At 40.5% G+C, this 21,412-nt stretch overlaps 1 protein-coding gene across 2 annotated transcripts in view; it reads right to left on the bottom strand.

Moving 5' to 3' along the window:
- Positions 1 to 21,412, bottom strand: part of B4GALT6 (beta-1,4-galactosyltransferase 6) — a 71,410-nt gene that overhangs the window by 33,180 nt on the left and 16,818 nt on the right. For both annotated transcript variants that reach the window (XM_066352834.1, XM_066352835.1), the window contains exons 2-3: positions 12,618 to 12,734; positions 6,081 to 6,194 (exon numbers count right to left, since the gene is read on the bottom strand). In XM_066352834.1, coding sequence (XP_066208931.1) covers positions 6,081 to 6,194; positions 12,618 to 12,734 — 231 coding nt within the window. The remainder of the gene's footprint in view (positions 1 to 6,080; positions 6,195 to 12,617; positions 12,735 to 21,412) is intronic.

Raw genomic sequence — 21,412 nt, 5'->3', positions numbered from 1 at the left:
TGGGTGGTATCACACTTCCTGATATCAAGTTATATTACAAGGCCATCATACTCAAAACAGCTTGGTACTGGCATAAGAACAGGCATATAGATCAATGGAACAGAACTGAGAACCCAGAAATAAACCCACACCTTTAGGGACAATTGATATTTGACAAAGGAGGTAAGAGCATACAATGGAGTAAAGACAGCCTCTTTAACAAACGGTGTTGGGAAAATTGGACAGCTACCTGCAAAATTAAACTAGACCACCAACTTACACCATTCACAAAAATAAACTTAATATGGATAAAAGACTTAAATGTAAATCATGAAACCATAAATATCTTAGAGGAAAACATAGGCAGTAAGCTCTCTGACATCCCTCACAGCAATATATTTGCTGATTTCTCTCCACAGGCAAGTGAAATAAAGGACAGGATGAATAAATGGGACTATATCAAACTAAAAAGGTTTTGCACAGCTAAAAATAATATGAATAAAATAAAAAGACAAACCACACAATGGGAGAACATATTCACCAATACATCTGATAAGGGGTTAATAACCAACATTTATAAAGAACTTGTAAAACAATACCAAGAAGATAAACAAGCCAATCAAAAATGGAAAAAAGAAATGAATAGACATTTCTCCAAAAAGAACATACAGAGATGGTCAATAAGCACATGAAAAAATTTTCAACATCAATAATCATTACAGAAATGCAAATTAAAACCACAATGAGATATCACCTCACACCAGTCAGAATGGCGCTCATCAACAAAACAACACAGAATAAGTGCTGGTGAGGATGTGGAGAAAAGGGAACCCTCCTGCACTGCTGGTGGGAATGCAGACTGGTGCAGCCACTGTGGAAAACAGTATGGAGATTCTCCCCAAAATTAAAAATGGAACTGCTTTTAGACCCAGCCATCCCACTTTTAAGAATATATCCCAAAAGCACCACATCACTGATTCAATAAAAGAAAAGCACCCCCATGTTTATGGCAGCATTGTTTACAATAGCCAAGATCTGGAAACAGCCCAAGTGTCCGTCAGAGGACAAGTGAATTGAAAACCTGTGGTATATATACAAAATGAAATACTATGCAGTCATAAAAAAGAGGGAAATCTAACTTTTTGTGACAACATGGATGGACCTGGTAACTATTATGTTAAGTGAAATAAGAGAAAGAAAAATATCATATGATCTCACTCATTTGAGAAATCCAATGAACAATGTGAACTGAGGAATGGAATAGAGGCAGAGGAGGGATCAAAGGGACCAGTGGGAAAGCAGACAGAGGGAAAGGGGATGGGAGGATGGGATCAGAGAAGGGAAAGAGATTGGTGAAATTATGTATACATAACACAGCATTATAGAGAACAGAAAAGCAAATCCTGGAGGGAAGTGGGGAGGGCTCTGGGGCAGGGGGGCAAGGGAGATATTGAGGGGAACACAGGGGTGGCAAGATGTATTCGGTGGGACACTTGAATGTATGTAAACACAATAAATTAAAATCAGTAATGTAACAGATGCCACCTTCTCTCCCCTCCCTCTGGACTGCCGCTAAATGCGGCTCTAAGGCTGTCCACTCCCCTGCTGGCCTCTCTGAAGCCAACACTAGAAACGGCCCTTTTACAATGCCGTACTTAGGCTTCTCTATTCGTGGAATTTTATAACCTCTACTTACACAAATGATTTCCTATTTATTCTTGAAGTAACCAAATCCAAGTATTCTAAGTACAGACAGGGTGGTTTTAAGTCACACATCCCCAATGCCAAGTGCAATGGCTGGACAATGAATGAATGAATGAACGAATGGGGATGGCAAAGCTGGCCAGGTCCAGTCCTGCTTCACACTTCCCTCTCTGCTTCCTTCCTACCTGCCTTTCCACTCCTTGGCTCCACCAGGTGCTAAAATAGCCTTCTAGACATTTGTGCAAAAGGGACTCCACAGGTAGATGACCTAAAAGAACAGCCCCCTGTATAGTCTAAATGATGGTTTGTTACATTATCATTATTTGAGCTTCCCTAAAGTTTATTTGCTTACCTTTTCCCTCTTTGCTGATTTTCATCTGAATTATTTAAACTCATCTCAAAAAGAAAAGCCCCTGTTGCTTTTGTTAAATTCAAAAGGCTAGCCACTATAGACTTTATCAGGGTTAATCCATAAAAGGAGCTATTCCACACACAGTAACGACAGAATACGTAATATCAACTGCAAATGTATACGTTTGAACACAAATTACAAAATAGAAAAACTACAGGTAAGTCTATCTTCATTTTAATGCAAAGTGCACACACAACTGACATTTTCCATGTCTACCTTAACCAGAAAAAGCAAAATATCCATGCCAAGCAGTCACTGCTTTTTAGTTCTAAATAAAGTAAAATTTGTATTTCACTCTGTGAATACAGGGAGTCTCATATAAATGTAATAAAACTGAAAGCATGTCTTCCCTCTGGAGAACCTGTAAGCACTAACAGCAACAAAAAGAAGCATTCACTCGTATTATATAAATAATCACGCTAAAACAGACTGCATGGTGTAACCAACTGAACATAAACTATTGCCGAAATCCATGCAATCAACTGTATCTGGATTCCAATTGGAAGTTTCAAATTTTATCTTTATGGTAATCTAGTGCCAGTAGTCTCGTTGCTACACTAGAGAAAAATAAAAAAGAAGTTACAGCTAGGTTATCAAACACACCAACTGTAAGCTTTAACTTTCATTTTTGGTGATTATAAGAAAATTAAGTATCATTTACACTTGAATGGTTTTCATCCAACGAAAGCTTATTCTTACACAGAACTTCTTTTAACTATTATTTGGGGAGGTATTGTATTCAGTTATTTTGTGTGATATTATTAATAGATTTTACATTTAGGAATTTTATTAGGCTGGCTCTATCACGATGGGAAATAACCTTTATAATTTTAAAAAAACTAAGGATGCATAGCTAACTTTAAAACTTTTTAACCCTATACATTTCTCCTTGGTTTCTCCTTCCCTGAACACTGTAAAGCCTGACTATATCACTCAAAGATGTGAAAAGAAGGCAAGGAAATATCAAATTAACTTCTGTTAGGCTCCAAGCACTGTGCTTCTATTTATCCTTGCAATACTCTGAAGTTGATATGATAATCCCAGATTTTCCACATAGGGAACCTGAGACTCCACTTTGCAAAGATTCACAGACTAGTGAAGGGGCTCTCTTGGCAGAAGCCTCATTACGTTGGCTGTGCCCACGCCCCTTTTCTAAGGAGTTATCAGTGTGTGGCTGTATCTTCCACAAAATAACCCCAGCACTCCAGCCACGGCTAACTAAACAAGGGATTGGTGCTAGACTCAAAGCTGGCTGCCTGTGAGAAGGCCTTCTGTAAAAAGATGGCTCGCCAATGGGTGGGACCCTCTCTTGTAGAAGAATACAAAGCCGAGAAAGGCAGAGACAAATGGCAGCCGCACCAACACACGCAGTGAACAGGCAGAGAGAGCAGCCGTGGCACAATCTCTCCAGCACCCTAACGGTATTTGTAAGTGGCAGGACTGGAGGGGAGGAGTGCTAGTAGGAAGGTCTGGCAGGCAGACGTTCCCAAAAAGAGTTTAATTAGTACTCATAAAGTGCTAATTAAGAAAATGGCAACTAAACCAAGAATGGAAAGATTTCCTAGAAACTACAAATCCTTTAATATGCAAATTATGAGAGTGAAATTATTATAATCAATATTTCAACACTACTCAATGGTTGCAGTTCTACACAGACAAAAATATTCAGTTTTAGAAAACCATGGCTGCAATAACAAAGTAAGGAAACAACAAGATTAGAACCAACTAAGGATTTCTGTTTTTAAATAGAAATAACCAGGCCCCATCTCAGATTTGGGGCCCCTAGGCTGGCCTTGGAACTATAAAAGTTCCTCAGGCTATTGTGCGGCCAGAAATGAGATCGGTGGCTCTGGACTAGTGGGTCTCAAAGTGTGGCTCGGGGTCACTATATCAAGGTCACCTGGGAACCTCTCAGAAACTGCAGATCTTCTGAATCTGAAACTCTGAAGGTGGGACTTTGTAGTCTGTGGTTTCTAAGATCATCCAGGTGATTCTGACACATGCCAGAGTTTGAGAACCATGGCCTTAGACATTAAAAGGCAAATCTTTCTCTTTATTATAGATATACAATATCTATGAGCTACAAATTGAAAAGAATCCTACAAATATGGCAGGCAAAGGCTAATTTCCTCAGTAAAGAAAACTCAGGCAAAGACATAAAAAACACACTTAGATACTGAGGACATCAGAACACAATGATTAACAAGCAATCCAAAAAGATGTTTGTATTTTTAATTATATAAGAATCAAGATATAAGCTTAGATGTATAAAGTATATTTAATATGGGGAGACAGAAAAAGAAAAAATGCCAAATAATAGCCATGTGGCATCTATCTGAGAGATTTTTTAATAATTATAATATTTTATCTCCACAATTTTGGAAAAAATATATATAACTGTATTTAAAACACAATATCTTGATCCCTAGCTCATACTGTACACAAAAATTAGAAAAAAATTGTAAAATTATTAGAAGGAAATAGAGTATTTGTATTGCATTGGGGTACAGAAAGCTTTCCTAAGACAAAAAAGCAAAAACCTTAAAGCAATTTGATAACACTTGCAAGTATCATAATTTTAAACTGCTGTAAAAGAAAAGACCCCATACCCTGACCAGGTGGTGGCACAGTGGATAGAGCGTTGGACTGGGACACAGAGGACCCAGGTTTGAAACCTTGAAGTCACCTTCAGCTTAAGCACGGGCTCACCCGGCTTGAGTGTGGGCTCACTTGCTTGAGTGTGGAATCATAGACATGACCCATGGTCGCTAGCTTGAGCCCAAAGGTCACTGGCTTGAAGCCCAAGGTCACTGGCTTGAGCCCAAGGTTGCTGGCTTGAGCAAGGGGTCATTCGCTCTGCTGTAGCCCCCTGGTCAAGGCACATATGAGAAAGCAATCAGTGAACAACTAAGGTGCCTCAACGAAGAACTGATGCTTCTCATCGCTCTCCCTTCCTTTTGTTCCTATCTGTCCCTCTCTCTGGCTCTCTTTCTGTTTCTGTCAAAAAAAAAAAAAATCCCATAAACTAAATGAAAAAAGCCAGGGACTGTGAAAAGATATTACCACACATATAGTAGAGAACAGGTCACTCCCAGAACATATATAAAAAACTGTTGCCAATCAATACAAAAGTCTAATTAGCCAATAAGGAACTGATAAAGCACGTGACTGGGAGAAAACTCAAAACCACTCATAAACACATGAAAAGTTATTTCAACTCACTAGTAATGAGAAAAATAAAAGCTAAAACAACGACATATAATTTTTATCTATCAGATTGGCAATAATGAAAAAGTCCATCAATATCAAAGTGGCACGCGCGTGCTTTGGTGCTGGGGACATAAACTCCAGCACACAGCCACGCCAGCCGAGCCACAGCTCCACTTCCAGATCCGAGCCCTCACGCGCATCCACACATGCGCACAGAGAAGCACACACTCCGTCATTCCTTCCAGCACTGCTTTGTGCTGGCGAAAAAGCAGAAACCACCCAAATTTTCATCGGCAGGGAGAAAAAAGTAAACAAAAGTGGCACATTTATTCAAAAACGCACTACATAACAGTTAAGGGAAATAAATAGATCTGTATGTAGCCATATGAAAAGTTCTCAAACATTATTAAGTATATACAAAGCAATTTATACAATGAAATGTCATTTGAGAGCATCTATATAAATCCTTAAACCCTTTGAAACATTTTAATTTTCTATCCAGCCCTCTCTATAAAATGTAATTTTAAAGTAAGCTGTGAGAATGCACATCAAACTCACAATAGAAGTTACTTCTGCATAAGGGATAAGCTTTTTCTTGAGCTTTTCAATACCCTGCCCTCTCAAAAAAAAGAAACTGAATAACGTGCTACATAATATAAGCATTAGTACCCACAGTGATAATCTGAGCCTGGTATGCTCAAGTCATGTGATTTTTATTATTTTATGATAATACAGGCAAAAAAAAAAAGTTAGGTCAAAATGAGATGACACTTACGCATATAAGGCAGTTTTTCTGGGCACGGGAGGTATGGCAAATATGTAAAGTTTTCCGGAAGATATGTTGTCGTTTGAACAAGATAATCACTTGAATTACTGCCTTCAGGATAATCTTGGAGAGAGAGAAAAAAAGTTACAACCGAAACACTGGCTTTTGCTTTGCTCCTAGTATGAAATACGTCACTGTCACTGTGGGAAGATCTGCGATGCACAATCTACAGAAGTACTTAAAAGGAATTACCTATGAAGAACTAGTGAAAAGCAAACTGCAGTTGCCATGGCTACTCTCTCATTTATCATTCACTACTGCCAGAAGGGACCTCTTAGCAAGATTTCCCAAGGGAGCGCTGGGACAAGCCCAGAGAGCAGCCTGGCCCCATCCGTGCAAACACACATAGCAGGCCCAGCTGCGACCACATGAGAACTCCCATCCCTCCGCTGGCTGACCCAGAACGCAAAGGGAATGTGACAGTACACTAGGGACTCGAGGAATCCTCCCCACTACCAATCAGCCGAGAGTGTTCAGGACAACCACACAGACACAGTACTGCGTCTAGCACCCACAGAGCCCAGGGGTGGGAGGAATGTTTTCTCCCCACCCCCACACTTGGAAACTAAAATTTACCCACTCAACTTCCTTCTGTAACACAGCTCATTTTAAATCTTTAAATTAGTCATTTCCAACCCGTAGGCTGTACTCCCTGGGGAGCCCTGAAACTATTATTACATTAGGTCCATTATATCTTTAAATTCTGGCAAGCTACGAAACATAAGAGAGCACCGGTTCAGAGCCCCAAAGTCAAATGCTGAGTACAAATCCTTGCTTCCAACACACACTGTTCTTATGGTACAGGGCAAGATAATGTGTTTTCTCATCTGTGCCCACCGCACCTGTCGTTTTCCGATTGCAATAAATGTATCAAGTGCTCAGAGCAATCCCTGTCCCATATACGTATTCAATAACTATAGCAATGAGCACTTGGTTTAGAGACGAGCATCTGACCCAATCTGGGACAGTTGGAGCCTTAGGAGTTTTGTACATGGAGCCAAAGAGATCACATTTCATTCTCTATCTGGAACCAAGTTCTGACCTGCCAGTTTCCCACTCTGTAAGAGGAAGCCGGTCTAAAAGAATGAGACTAATATGCAGAGGGGAGAAGATGAGAGACAGAAACGGCTGATTAAACTGCTTTCTGTCTCCTGGACCCAGAGAAAATGCAGCTCTAGCTGACACGTCTGGAAAATGTGAAGGCGTTCTTTCAATCTTCAGTAACCTGCTCTGAGGAGAGTGAGACCCCTCTCTGAACTGGCTTGCAGGGGGAAAGATGGGACGAGAACAGGATTCTGACTTAAAAGAGAGACCTGTCTGTCAGCGACCAGCAAGCCAAAAAAGACTGAAGGTCAAAACCACATATCTTACTGAAGAGTAAAAGCCAACCCCTTGCCCTGTGGGAAAAAGGTAAAATCCTGGAAATTGAATGTGAAGTGTGGGAGAAGACTCCACGAACACTGAACACCTCTCGGTATACCAGGGGTCCCCAAACTTTTTACACAGGGGGCCAGTTCACTGTCCCTCAGACCATTGGAGGGCCGGACTATAAAAAAAAACTATGAACAAATCCCTATGCACACTGCACATATCTTATTTTAAAGTAAAAAAACAAAACGGGAACAAATACAATATTTACAATAAAGAAAAGTAAATTTAAATCAACAAACTGACCAGTATTTCAATGGGAACTATGGGCCTGCTTTTGGCTAATGAGATGGTCAATGTGCTCCTCTCACCACCAATGAAAGAGGTGCTCCTTCCGGTGCGGCGGGGGCCAGATAAATGGCCTCAGGGGGCCGCATGTGACCCGCGGGCCGTAGTTTGGGGACCCCTGCTGTATACCTTCGCCTACACAATATTCCCGTGTCATCACAATGGAATTAACGGATGCAGCCTGGGAGCCAGGACGGCCCTCAGAGCGGAGACGCTCAGCCCGCCTCCAGGCCCACCTACTACTCAGAGACTGCTCAGCTGAGGTCTGTAGGGGTCCGGTACCAAGGAAGGGACAGAACCTGGAAGAAGAAGTCCAATTCCAAAGGACTGCATGGAAATCTCAGTTGGGAATTTGGCAGGACATCAGTAACAGCGCTGCCAGAACACCCCACCAGGCAAACAGGGACAAATGAGGTGGTGAAATGGCGAGGGCTACTCCACCAGGAAGGGGCAGAGCCCAGTGCGAGGACCCTCCCAAGCCCCTTTCTTCTGCGAAGCCCTGGAAAGCACTTGAGGAAAATCCTCCAACCGAAAGGGGTGGCTGATTCAGTGGGCAGTCATTGCTTTGGATGCCCAGGGACAGACTGACACCGCAGAAGCCCCTCTAGTAGCCTATAATCCATATTGCACCCGTAGAAATCTGAAAATTCCAAAGATACTAAACATAAATAAGTGTAAGGAAGTCAATAAAGTTCAGATTCATTCCTAAGGATGCTTTAAAAAATATTTATCTAGATAGACATCAAATTTAAAGTTATATTCCAAAAACATTTTCTCCTCTGCTGGGGATTCTCAATCTGCTAGCTAAGCATCTGCTACGCACTACGCATTTGCCGGAGCTGAAAACAGAAGATAAATAAGGTTGCCCCTGGAGTCCACTGCCTTTATATGCTCTGAAGACTCATTTTCTTATCATCCTGAGGCCGATAAATATTGCCATTCTTATGCAATCCTTAGTGTCATTAGTTAACTTCCAATAAGGGTATTTTCTTACTCTGCATAATTTATTAATTCTCATCATTAATAGTTGGGCCCCTTCCTGTAGTCACACACTCTGATTCTGTAAATCTACATTTGACTCACTGAAAATGTAAGACATCCCTGCAAGACAAATTGTTCATGATAGCTGCCCTTGGGAATCTGGTGGCAGAAGGAAGGCCAGAGAATCATCTCACTTTTATTTCAGTGCAAGAATGACTGATTCTTTCACAAAAGAAGCCATGCATCACTTACCAGTTTTTAAAGAACCACATTTAAAAAAAGAAACCTTGAAGATATTCAATACCAATATATGCACATCCCTTAAATACAAAATTTTGGAGCTGAAAGTGTTATTCGTGGCCACACCATTATCAATTATCATAAGGCTCTCAATGCTCCTCCAGCACTGTAGCCAGTGTCGTTTATGTCATCCCTATGTGTAATGTATGTAACTCTACCCATCCTTTTCTGAAATCAAATTGCCTCTGATTTAAAGTATCTGATAAAGTACCTACAACATAGTAAAAACTTACTGCAAAGGAACATTTCACAACTGATACTAGAGCCAACAGTGATTTAAGGTTTGGGGGACTATACTGTAATAAACCTACAAAATCATTATTCCTACAAAGTGGTTAGGTCCATCAAGCATAACCACTGCTTTCAAAATCAGGAGCAGTTTTAAAAGGGCTATGCATGATAGATGCATTTGAGACTGATCCACCACAACTGCTCTAAAGTGTAGACATTATTTCATCTAATGAATGGATGAACACACACACACACAGTGACTCCAGGGCCCTCGGCCTTCTTCCTCCCTTCCCGAGCCACACCCAAAGGAAAGGGAAACACAGACTTAAACCACCAGCTCTCACTGGACCTCAGCACTTAACAGAAAAGAAGAGGACCAAAGGACAACTTTCGAGAGCTTTGTTTTTCCTGTGAAAGGGCAGATTAAACCAGTAACAGAAACTCAGTGAGAGTTCCAATCTGTTTACCCCGAGCTTGTCGTGTCAGTCTGGCAGGGCCTGAGGGTCTCAGCACACAGCCGAGAAAGGAGGAAGTGTGCTGCTAGGTCACTCCTAACAAATCTACCAGCTCTAGCACTGCACCACCCTTATCCTCTGCTTTGGTAATTATTCACTGAGTGCATCTTGTTTTTTAATTTTACTGACTCCACAGCTACAAGGCAAGGCACCATTTAATTATGAGAGTATGTGATTTCTTCACAGAAATACTTTATATATAATCTATTTACATTTGGTGTTTCAGAAAGGCAGGTACAGGGTGAAAAGCCCCTTTTTGAAATCAAATGTACTTATAAATATCACAACCTATTTGCCATTGAATGTTAAGTTTTATTTCTATAAGATATTCTCATTAACATGCAACACTGTATTACTTTAAGATGTACAACATAATGACTTGACATATGTATACGCTGCAAAATGATTACCACATATTTAGCTGCTACGCATCACCTCACATAGTTACAAATTTCTGTCTTGTGATGAGACCTTTTAAGATCTAATCTAAATATTGAATTTTACATGAACCAGTACATATTGATCAATTCTCCCCTAGAATTCGGGTAGCTCTCCGAACCTCTGAACGGCAATTGCTTCCTTTTGGCAGATCATATTTGTGTAACTTCATATTGAAATAAGTGATTGCATTATAAAGACATCGCCATCTCTTCCAGAAGCCTCATATGGGATGGGAGGATGTTTTCGTTAATGTTGTATCGCCAATATCGTAGTAAGTACATGAACTATACTAATTGTTCAATATAAATGAAAATGGCTGAACCTCATAGTTGCCTACTCACACTCCCTTTTCCCTTTCTCCCGAGGTAGCAGAGCCTCAATTTCACGCAGAGCACCAGTGAGCCAGCTCAAGGCTGAATTCCCAGGGCCCTATGACTAAGTTCTGGCCAGTGAGCTGTAAGCACACATATTATGTGGACTTCCTGGACAGCTCCTTAAAAGGGGCCCTCTATTTGTTCTTCCCTCATCCTTTCTCTTACTCACTGACCCAAGCATCAGGACACACACTGGTGCCCTGGCAGCCACCTGGGACTGTGAAGCTACATGACAGAGCCAAAGATGGAAAGCACGTGAAGACCTGCTCCACAGAGCCCTGGATACCCAACTTCTAAACTTCTCTGACCTGAAACCATAATCTTCATGTGTTGAAGCATCATAGTTGGGTCTCTCTTATAAGCAAACTCAGTCTCTAACTGATACAATGACTGTCTCCTAAGGACAGTTTACTGCTATAAAGGAACCATACAAAAGGTTTTCAAAGGTTCATAAAAGTAAGCAAACTTTAATCAAAGTATGCACTGGCTATTTGGTCTTTATTAAAACTGACTTGGTGAGGATAGAATTTTCTCTTTTTATCCAATTGTAGGGGATTGAAAGGAAAGTTCATCTTGCCCAAGGAATCGTTTCTCCTAACTATGCACAAATTCATACATATAACTTACTCATATCCCAGAGGAAAAACTTGATTATACACCATTTTTAGTATTCACTTATACAAATACAGTAATCTAAATATGCTTAATATCTCTGTTAATGAACACCTTCACAGTCAACTTATTCACCAGGATAAGTCCTAAGGAAGTTTTTTAAACGTACGAACTTCTCTGAAAATTGGCCTACTACTCAGAAGACCAATTAATGAAGACCAGTTAATGAGACTTTCATTGTACTACTAAAATATCAACTACAATAAGATGGTCTTTCTAAAAGTAATTCAAGAGAAAATAAGAGTGAAAATTTTACAACACAAATTTTGCCAAGACTAGAACAGATTTTATAGAAGCATGTTTGAAATTAAGAATCTATGTTACAGTCTTGAATTTTTAGAAGGGTCGAAAACTACTATTATCCATGTTAACATGCCCTTTAAGAAAAAACTCTGTTGGGTTGGGAGATAAGCATGTCTTCCTGTTAGTGAAGTGTGTGTGTATATTGTTTACAGAGGCACAACGAAGAACAGTCGACACAAACCAAATCTTTAATTTTAACTGTTTAAAATGAGAATATAGAGGATGCAACTACTGACCATCAGCCACTGAACCCTTTAAAGTAACAGCTCACAATATTCAGGAGACGATGCAGAAACACCGCCCTAGAGGAACATCATCAGCATTCTTCCACAATAGCTAAACCTACTTATGTCAATCTTAGCATCATTAATTTGGCCTATTATGTAAATTTTAATCTTATGTGGTTCTAATGGACATTCTTCTTCCAGATAATATTTTTAAAAGAAAAGAGCAGCTACTGATTCCCATTTTGTATCATTTCTCCTCTAGCCCTTAAAAAGTCTATAAAATTATTAAGAACAATCTATCATTTAGAATAGTAAGTATTTTGTAGACATAGTTGAAAAAACATTTTAGGTATTAAAAAGAGGGCAGAATAGCTACTATGAATAAATTATTCTTCTCGTAATTTCCCTGAAATACAATAGAATTGAAAACAAGCTGCTTCTCTATTTTGTTTGTTTGCAAGAATTAACTTAAGTATCTTTGTACAAAACCCTCACCACCTTTACATAGGTATGTGATCACATCGTAATAGATCCGAGACAAGCATACCTGAGAGTCCTGGTTTGAGCAATAAAAGAATCTTCCAGTGGACTTAATAGGACATACCCTCTTCGTTAACAGGGAGTTACGTGGATTTAATACCAGAGCCTGAGAGGTTTGGTTACCGCTTTATAACTACAGAGATAAGAAGCAAAAGCAAAGCAAGATTAAGCAGGAAGCAATCTTACCTGTACCATTGAGCGTACTGTTTTTATTGGTGTATAGCCTGATCATATGTCCTATTGTTTTCACATTTTCTCTCAACATTATTCCTCGAGCTTGTACCATAAAGAGATATGTGTTGGCTATAAAATAAAAAGAGAGATAATGTCACAATTTGGTAACCTTTATTTTTAATTTAATAAAATATTCAAAATTGGGGAACTGCCCAGTAAATCCAAACTGACTAAATTAGCATGTCCAGAAGAGAAACAGAAATATAAAAACTATTTGTCATCGTCAAAATCTTACCAAAAACCTGATTTTTAAAAATAAAAATGAAAAGAATTCAAGTAGTAATAGCCATCAAATGGAATAACACTAAATGAGCAAACTTATATACCATAATGAATTCCTTTATCCATAAATTATTTTCTACCAAAAATATACTTATAAATTTCAAAGAAGCATTTTATTACCAGTATACAACCATATAGTTGCAAAATGTACTTTTTCTAATTCTATATTAATTCCTTCAAACAAAAAACTCTACAAAGGTGAAGATTCCTCATCTATTCATAACTATATCATAATCATCATAATATCTAGTATGGAAATGGATCTTGCAAATTCTCAGTGTGTTGAGGCTGCATACGGCAGGATTCTCTAGAATCAATATCTATTCTGGTAATTTCTATCTAGTCACTTAAACTTTTATAACTCACTGTGAATCACAAATCTACCTACCAGGACCATAAAAGCAGACAAAGTCAAACTCAATGTACCATTTTCAAAGTTGATCAGTTTAATTCTTTGTGTTAAGTGCTTTAAAAATAGGACCTTAATTTCTTTCTTTGGGAGAAACTGGTAAATTGACAAAGATTATAAAAGATCTCTGCCTTTTGAGATGCTACATCTCCTCAGAGAGGTACGGGACTGAAGTCAAAAGATCCTTTCTCGCCTGACCAGGCGGTGGCGCAGTGGATAGAGCGTCAGACTGGGATGCGGAGGACCCAGGTTCAAGACCCCGACGTTGTCAGTTTGAGCGCAGGCTCATCTGGCTTGCGCAAAAAGCTCACCAGCTTGGACCCAAGATCGCTGGCTCAAGCAAGGGGTTACTCGGTCTGCTGTAGTCCCACGGTCAAGGCATATATAAGCAATGAATAAGGTGTTGCAACAAAAAACTGATGATTGATGCTTCTCATCTCTCTCCGTTCCTGTCTGTCCCTGTCTATCCCTCTCTCTGACTCTCTCTGTCCCTGTAAAAAATTTAAAAAAAAAAAAAAGGATGAAAAAAAAATACATTAAAAAAAAAAAAGATCCTTTCTCTCCTGATCTTGGTTCTGTTAGTGCAGCTCATGACTGAACAGCTCACCGGGTATCAGGTCCGCATCTAAAAAAGGCAGTGTTGCCCTTGATGCTCTCGAACACCCCTCCTATTCTAGATGTTCCAAGCATAAAGCCCTAAAATCATAAGCTCCAATCAGACAAGAGAAGGAGGGTCATTATCATGGAAGAACCAAGAAAGTGCAAAGCTCAGTTAATGACTTTCAACTTTGAGATAAGCTGTCTCTGAACACAGTCACAACAGTCTAAAAAAAGTGAACGCAGCCTGACCTATGGTGGCGCAGTGGATAAAGCGTCGTCGACCTGGAACACTGAGGTTGTTGGTTCAAAACCCTGGGCTTGCCTGGTCAAGGCACATATGGGAGTTGATGCTTCCTGCTCCTCCCCACTTCTCTCTCTCTCTCTTTCTCTCTCCTCTTCAAAATAAATAAAATCTTAAGAAAAAAAATATTTAAAAAAATAAAATAAAATAAAAATAAAAAATAAAAAAAGTGAACGCCAAACAAAAAAATTGCAAATTCCAATGACTTTCCTGGGCCCTGTTCTACTTCATTAAGATAGTAGTACAGAGAGGCCCTGGCCAGCTGGCTCAGTGGTAGAGTGCCAACCCAGCGTGTGGATGTCCTGTGTTCAATTCTCAGCCAGGGCACACAGGAGAAGCACCCATCTGCTTCTCCACCCCTCCCCCTCTCCCTTCTCTTTATCTCTCTCTTCCCCTCCCGCAGCCAAGGCTCCACTGGAGCAAGTTGGCCCAGGCGCTGAGGATGGCTCCATGGCCTCCACCTCAGGCACTAGAATGGCTCCGGTTGCAATGGAGCAGCACCCCAGATGGGCAGAGCATCACCCCCTAGTGGGCTTGCCAGGTGGATCCCCGTCAGGCACATGTGGGAATCTGTCTCTCTGCCTCCCCACTTCTCACTTAAGAAAAATATAAAAAAACAAACAAAAAATGTACAGACAGATGAACTAAATGTATTGTTTGCTACCTCCTTTCCCATTTTTTCATATAAATTTGAACTTGTTCAAAGTACAAATGAGTACATAGAGTAAATAAAATTAGTACAGAAACAGAGTAAAATAATTTTCCTTTCACCATGCATTCATAAAAGAGAAACAGAAACCCAGTTTCACATACACTTTACCTCAATGATTTTTAAGAACATGTCTGCATCCTCTCTAAAAAGCAGTCCTATAATTAGATTAACTTGTTTAGGCTTGAATTTATTACCCTGGTTTACAAACACCACACGTATTTATTACGTTTTTGCTTTTGAGTGGACTTAAAAAGAAAAAAGAAAAGAGACAAAGTGAAAAACAAAAACAAGGAACAGCCAACCAAAAATGTGAGGAAATGTTCAATAAAGGCCAAACCAACGTTTGCGATTCTACCTAAGTTCCAATGCGATGACGGAGAATAAAAACATCACACAGGTGACTAACACCAATTGGTTTACACCTCGGATCATTTACTCCTAAAGGTATACAAGAAATCTGCTCTCAGTGAAGTAAATATCTTATAGTCTTTGTTCTGCACCAAAATGTAAAAAGAAGACCAGTCACAGAATAGCAGAACTAAGCCAAGAGTTAAGCCAAGACCATTAAGACCAATATTGTTTCACAGACTTCAGAAGACAGTACAGGCCTAAGCAAGGAGATGCTAGGTGAGAATAGATGTGCATGATTTTGTGTCCTGAAAACGGAATTCTAAACATCTACATCTACAGAGCTTTTACTTTTAATTAACATATCTATTCATATAAAGAAAACTGTTTGACATCCTGAAACCCAGTCAAATTTAAGTAGCAAGGAAAAGATCTAGGATAGAGAAGAATAATCAATGTCAAATCTTCCTAAAAACTTTCACAGTACCAGGCAACAAAACTATTAAGAAGAAAGAAACGATCACTGAAGATTCCTGTGACAAACGTGAGCCATTTACAAAAGGAATGCATTTATTATTCATTAGATCATGAGAAAAAAATAAAGCAAGACACCAACCTCTCCAAGTGGAAAATCTATTAGTTTATTTTAAATGGTGAGCAGCTAATTGAGTTACATTCCTTAGGTTAATGGTCCCCATGGGTTTAATCCCTAAAGAACAAAACCCATTAGGAAATGAAGCCGTGGTTAAATAGAGAGTCTTGCTAATAGGAAGAAAGTGCTGTGTCAGAGTGCTGCTAGTCACGCCAAGCCATCGGGAAAATGGTTTAAATTGTCTGACTTCCAAACATCAGAAAACTGGGTTAACTCACACTCCAGTAACTATATACCTAATTATCATTAACATAAAAGGTAATGTCCTACTGGGAAACCAGTGAGTTAGAGGAAATCCTTGTCTAAAATTTCTATTCCAACGTACAAGAAACTACATCACGAAAACAAATAGGCAAATCTTTCCCAGCCTTGCTCTTTGGCCTCAACATAACCAGAACTACACCAAAATCTCCTATTGCTTAATTAAAGTCATGCCAGGTTCTCTAATTTAGTTCATTTGCTATTTGCATGGTTAGAAGGAAATTTAACTTATTTACCAGTTTTGCTTTCCAAGGGAAGAAAAACTATGACAACTAAAAAAAAAAAAAAAAAGACTTCAATAAATCAACAGTTTACAACAGCGTCTAGGCATCCTACCCTGGGTTTGTGAGGAAAGAGATTTATGAACTTGCCTCCCTCTCAGCCTAAGAAAGCAGAGGAACACATTTGCTATGACTGTCTCCCCACCCCTTTCCACACCCAGCTTTGCTCAGTGAAAGCACGGTAAGTGCTCACGACAAAGAGAATATGCCCGTCTACAGGGATCTGGAAAGGGTTCCTGAGCTCTAAAGGGTTCACACCCAACATCCCCCCGATCCTGACACCCATGTTCCTAACCACTGTGACACATGGCCGCAGGTCCCTTAACGGAAGTAAGTCAAGTGAAGAGCTGATTTTGAGGGAGGCCACACTGGTTAGGCATTCTGGCAAGCATGCATAAATGCAAGACTAGAAATAAGAAAGAGGGGGCTAGAAATCCAATTTGGGGAGACAGTCGTCTAAAAGTAAATGTGGGAACCATGGTGGTGAATTACTACAGGAAAAATTATCTTGAAAGGAGATAAGATGGTAAAGTTCAGATACAGATGTGGAGACAGACCACAGATCGGAGGCACAGAATGAAAGGCCCCCAGATAAATCAGTCTGAAGTTGAACACAGTAAATAAGGGGAATAGTCCCCCCTGTCAAATGCCACAGAGGCAAAGAAGAAAGACTAAAATCAATAACTCAGAAAAAGAACAATTAATATTCTGTGCATACTCTGCCAAGCATCCTTAGAAAAACTTTACATAGACCAGCCTACTTAAATCTCACAAGCAACCTTGTGAGGTGGGTACTGGCATTATTCCCATTTTATCGATTTAAAAAATTGAAGTATGTAGTTCGGTAACTTGTCCAAAGTCACAGAGTTATTAGCAAGTGGTGGAGCTAGGCTTCAGATTCCAGCTCCACCTCCAGCAATCTGGCTTTTTAGCGCCCTATCAGTTAGCCTCTTACAAAGCTGTTAGGAGATCACTGTCAATCTTTAAGTGAGCAGTTTCAGCAAAGTAATGGAAACAAAAGGAAAATAGGTAAGAGTGGATAATAACAAAGTGAAAGCAGTTAAGTTTCAGAAAAGATAAGTGAGAGCAAGTTCAGGGGAAGTTTTTCTGGAACAGGAGACTCGAGCCTGACTGGCCTGAGGAAGGGAGGAAAGAAAAAATCTAAATTTAAGGTACCAAACGTAGTAAGAAGAAAGAGGGGGGAATTTTTCCATTATTGGGGCAGTATAAGCAGAGGCACTGAGGGGCACAGAACCGAGCATACTCGAGGATTGACAACCCAGCAGAGGGGGTAGCAACGGAAAATGAGTTGCAGACATCCAAGTGGATGGGTGGTGTGGAAAACAGGAAGGAGGGGGGCAGGACGAAAGGTCATTGTGAAGACGAGAAGTAATGGTAACAGAGGTCACAAAGTGCCGGCAATGGAGGGCTGGGAAGACTGATCTGGACAGGTGCAAGGAGAGCAGGCCACAGCTAGGAGGACACCAGGGCCTCGCCAAGCAGAAGAAGAGGAACATGTGGCCCAGACCTCCTGATGGTCGCAGGGACATGGGTAGGGGACAGGGTGGAGCGGAAATGTTCTGAATTGAGTACTAACCTAAGATCATCCAGGATGCAGAACATTGAAGGGCACAGGTTTCTAAAGAAAAGTAAATGAATGAACATTTACTGAGTACCTATATTGTCCAGGCACTAAGCTGAATGCCATATGTAAGTATATAAATAATCATATTTCATTTAATTTCTGTAACAGCTTACATGCCGCCAGCTGAATGGGTACCCTCAAAAAGATGTGTGCACATTCTAATTCCCAGAACCTGTGAATGTCATCTTATTTGGAAAAGGAGGTTTTTTTGTTGTTGGTTTTTTTGGTTTTTTTGTATTTTTCTGAAGCTGGAAACGGGAAAGCAGTCAGACAGACTCCCGCATGCGCCCGACCAGGATCCATCCGGCATGCCCACCAGGGGGTGTTGCTTTGTTGCATCCAGAGCCATTCTAGCGCCTGAGGCAGAGGCCATGGAGCCATCCTCAGCACCCGGGCCATCTTTGCTCCAATAAAGCCTTGTCTGTGGGAGGGGAAGAGAGAGACAAAGAGGAAGGAGAGGGGGAGGGGTGGAAAAGCAGATGGGCGCTTCTCCTGTGTGCCCTGGCCGGGAATCGAACCCGGGACTTCCGCACGCCAGGCCGACGCTCTACCACTGAGCCAACCGGCCAGGGTGGAAAAGGAGTTTTTGTAACTGTAATTAAGTTAAAGATCTTGAGATGAGAAGATGATCCGGATTATCTGGGTGGGCCCCAAATCCAATGACGAGTGCTCAGACAAGAAAAAGGCAGAGGGCGAGTTCAAAGGCGTGCGCAGACACAGGAGAAAGCAGTAAGAAGATGCCGGCAGCCACTGGCATGATGTGGCCACCAGCCCAGGAAACCAAGAAATGTCAACAGGTACCCTGAAGCTGGAGGCAAGAAAAGATTCTCCCCCCGAGAGAGCCTTCAGATGGAGCAGGGCCCTACCAGCACCGTGACCTTGGACTTGTGGCTTCCAGAACTGGGATGATGACCTTCTGTTGTTCTAAGCCACTCAGTGTGTGGCAATGTGTGGCAGCCCTAAGAAACGAACAGCACTCCAGGATACAGGTACAACTTTCCCCATTATAAGATCAAAAGAGTGACACAGGTAGAATGAACAAATCAGGAGCCCAGCACAGGTCTGAAGGACTCTGAGGAGCAGCAAGCTGGAAGAAGCCAAGGCTGAAAGTCAAAGAGGAGAGGGAGGGACTAAGAAAAAGAAAAAACTTCAATGTAAAAAGTTATGAGGGAAGTGACAAGGGGAGGGATAAAACAGAGGCCAGCAATGCAAGGAGGTGGAGGAAGTCAGAGGGGGCGCTTAAAATTACAGGACAGAAAATGGTTTCCCCATATTACCTACAGAACATATCATATAAGAAAATAAACAATATGGAAAAAGGCAAAACACCGCTTACATATGCCCTTTGATATTACCTACAAATATCCAAGTCAGGTATCTCTGAATTCCTACGAACTCACAAAAATCTTTTGAATATCTATTTCAGATGCTTAAAGGAGTTTTTCTTTTCCACATCTAGTCCCTTTTCAACAAATTTCCAGAAATTACTCATCTAAGTTGGTGAAGCTAAATATATTATCTCAAATAATAATGCTATAAACCCCAGGGTTAAGCCAGACTCTATATGTGAAATACAGTTCATAGTTGGCCCGGGACCAAAGTACTGCTTAGGTTAAAAACAAAAAATAAATAAAAAACTCTCTAGGCTGTGCCGGGCTATAAAACAATTTACTTTATGTCAAAGTGCTATTTAAACAGTAAACTTACTATGGTAATAATAATTCAAAGCCAAGTATGGGCTGAAGAAAATCTGCAGTAAAAGTAATTACCAACCTATAATCTCCTCCGCATCTTTCAAGTAAATCATGGGCTGGCTAATGGAAAGAGGATGAAAGAATCCTGTGCTCATAGTCTCATTTTTTCGGTGATCATATATGGTACATATCTAGGTCAGATCTTTGCCAACAGCTCAAGCTTTGATCATGCAGACACTAAAAATTAACAAGACATCCTTTACAACAGGTGTTCTGCCAACTCCACTCCACAGTTTTAACAGTTTTAAATTATTCCGAAAGATTATTTGGGTTTGAATATGGATCAAGATGAAAAGAAGATTTTGACTTTTCTAATGATCTTATTCAAGATATTCAGGGTAAATATGTTCTTACTCAACAAATAGTTATTTGAATGCCTACCATTTGCCAAGTAGTACCAAAAACAAAGGGGCCATGGGAGTTCCTCTATAAAAACCAAAACCCGCCCTGGCCGGTTGGCTCAGTGGTAGAGCGTCAGCCTGGCGTGCAGAAGTCCCGGGTTCGATTCCCAGCCAGGGCACACAGGAGAAGCGCCCATCTGCTTCTCCACCCCTCCCCCTCTCCTTCCTCTCTGTCTCTCTCTTCCCCTCCTGCAGCCGAGGCTCCATTGGAGCAAAGATGGCCGGGGCGCTGGGGATGGCTCCTTGGCCTCTGCCCCAGGCGCTAGAGTGGCTCTGGTCGCAACAGAGCGACGCCCCGGAGGGGCAGAGCATCACCCCCTGGTGGGCAGAGCATCGCCCCTGGTGGGCGTGCCGGGCAGATCCCGGTCGGGCACATGCAGGAGTGTGTCTGACTGTCTCTCCCCGTTTCCAGCTTTGGAAAAATACAAAAAAAAAATAAAAAATAAAAAATAAAAAAACCCTGGAGCAGCATAAATCACCTAAAACATTGGAGCATTTTTGCAACAACCAGATCATCAGTTCAAGATAGTTTAAACCGGGCTAGTCATTCAAAAAATAGATTCTTAACCAAGAAATCTGAAAACAACTAACACAAGACAGCTGTCTGTACTGTCATTTATGAGTTCACTGTTAGTCACTTAAAATAAATGCATAGCTTCTTTAAAGCATGACAGGAGCCCAAAGAGTTAAAAGTTATAAACCACATTGGAGAAAAGCAGAATCTAAAGGAAATGAGGAAATCGGGGAAGGAAGAATGCAGTTAATTAGATAGACTTTTAAAATCAAATCAGTAGGGAATTGTATTCAATAAAATTACAGAGTAAAAGATCAAACTGTAAATAAACACTCCCAAAAAACATTATATAATTATGGAAAGTTAATAATTTCAGAGTGCCTAAGGTAAATGTGAAATGAATCTAGATCTACTTTCGAATTCCACCACAAGAAAAAAATATAAGTGAGATCAATCTGAACTATATACTTTAAAATCAGCCCCAACTTCCTTGTGTTCATAGTTAAATACCTTTCACAATTTCAACTTACTTACTCATGAAAAGAAGATGACTGTAGAACAAGCAGGAGAGAAAAGAACAACACATG

Source organism: Saccopteryx leptura, chromosome 11, assembly GCF_036850995.1.
Source record: "Saccopteryx leptura isolate mSacLep1 chromosome 11, mSacLep1_pri_phased_curated, whole genome shotgun sequence".
Taxonomy (NCBI): Eukaryota; Metazoa; Chordata; class Mammalia; order Chiroptera; family Emballonuridae; genus Saccopteryx; species Saccopteryx leptura.
This window is presented reverse-complemented; position numbering and strand designations above follow the sequence as displayed.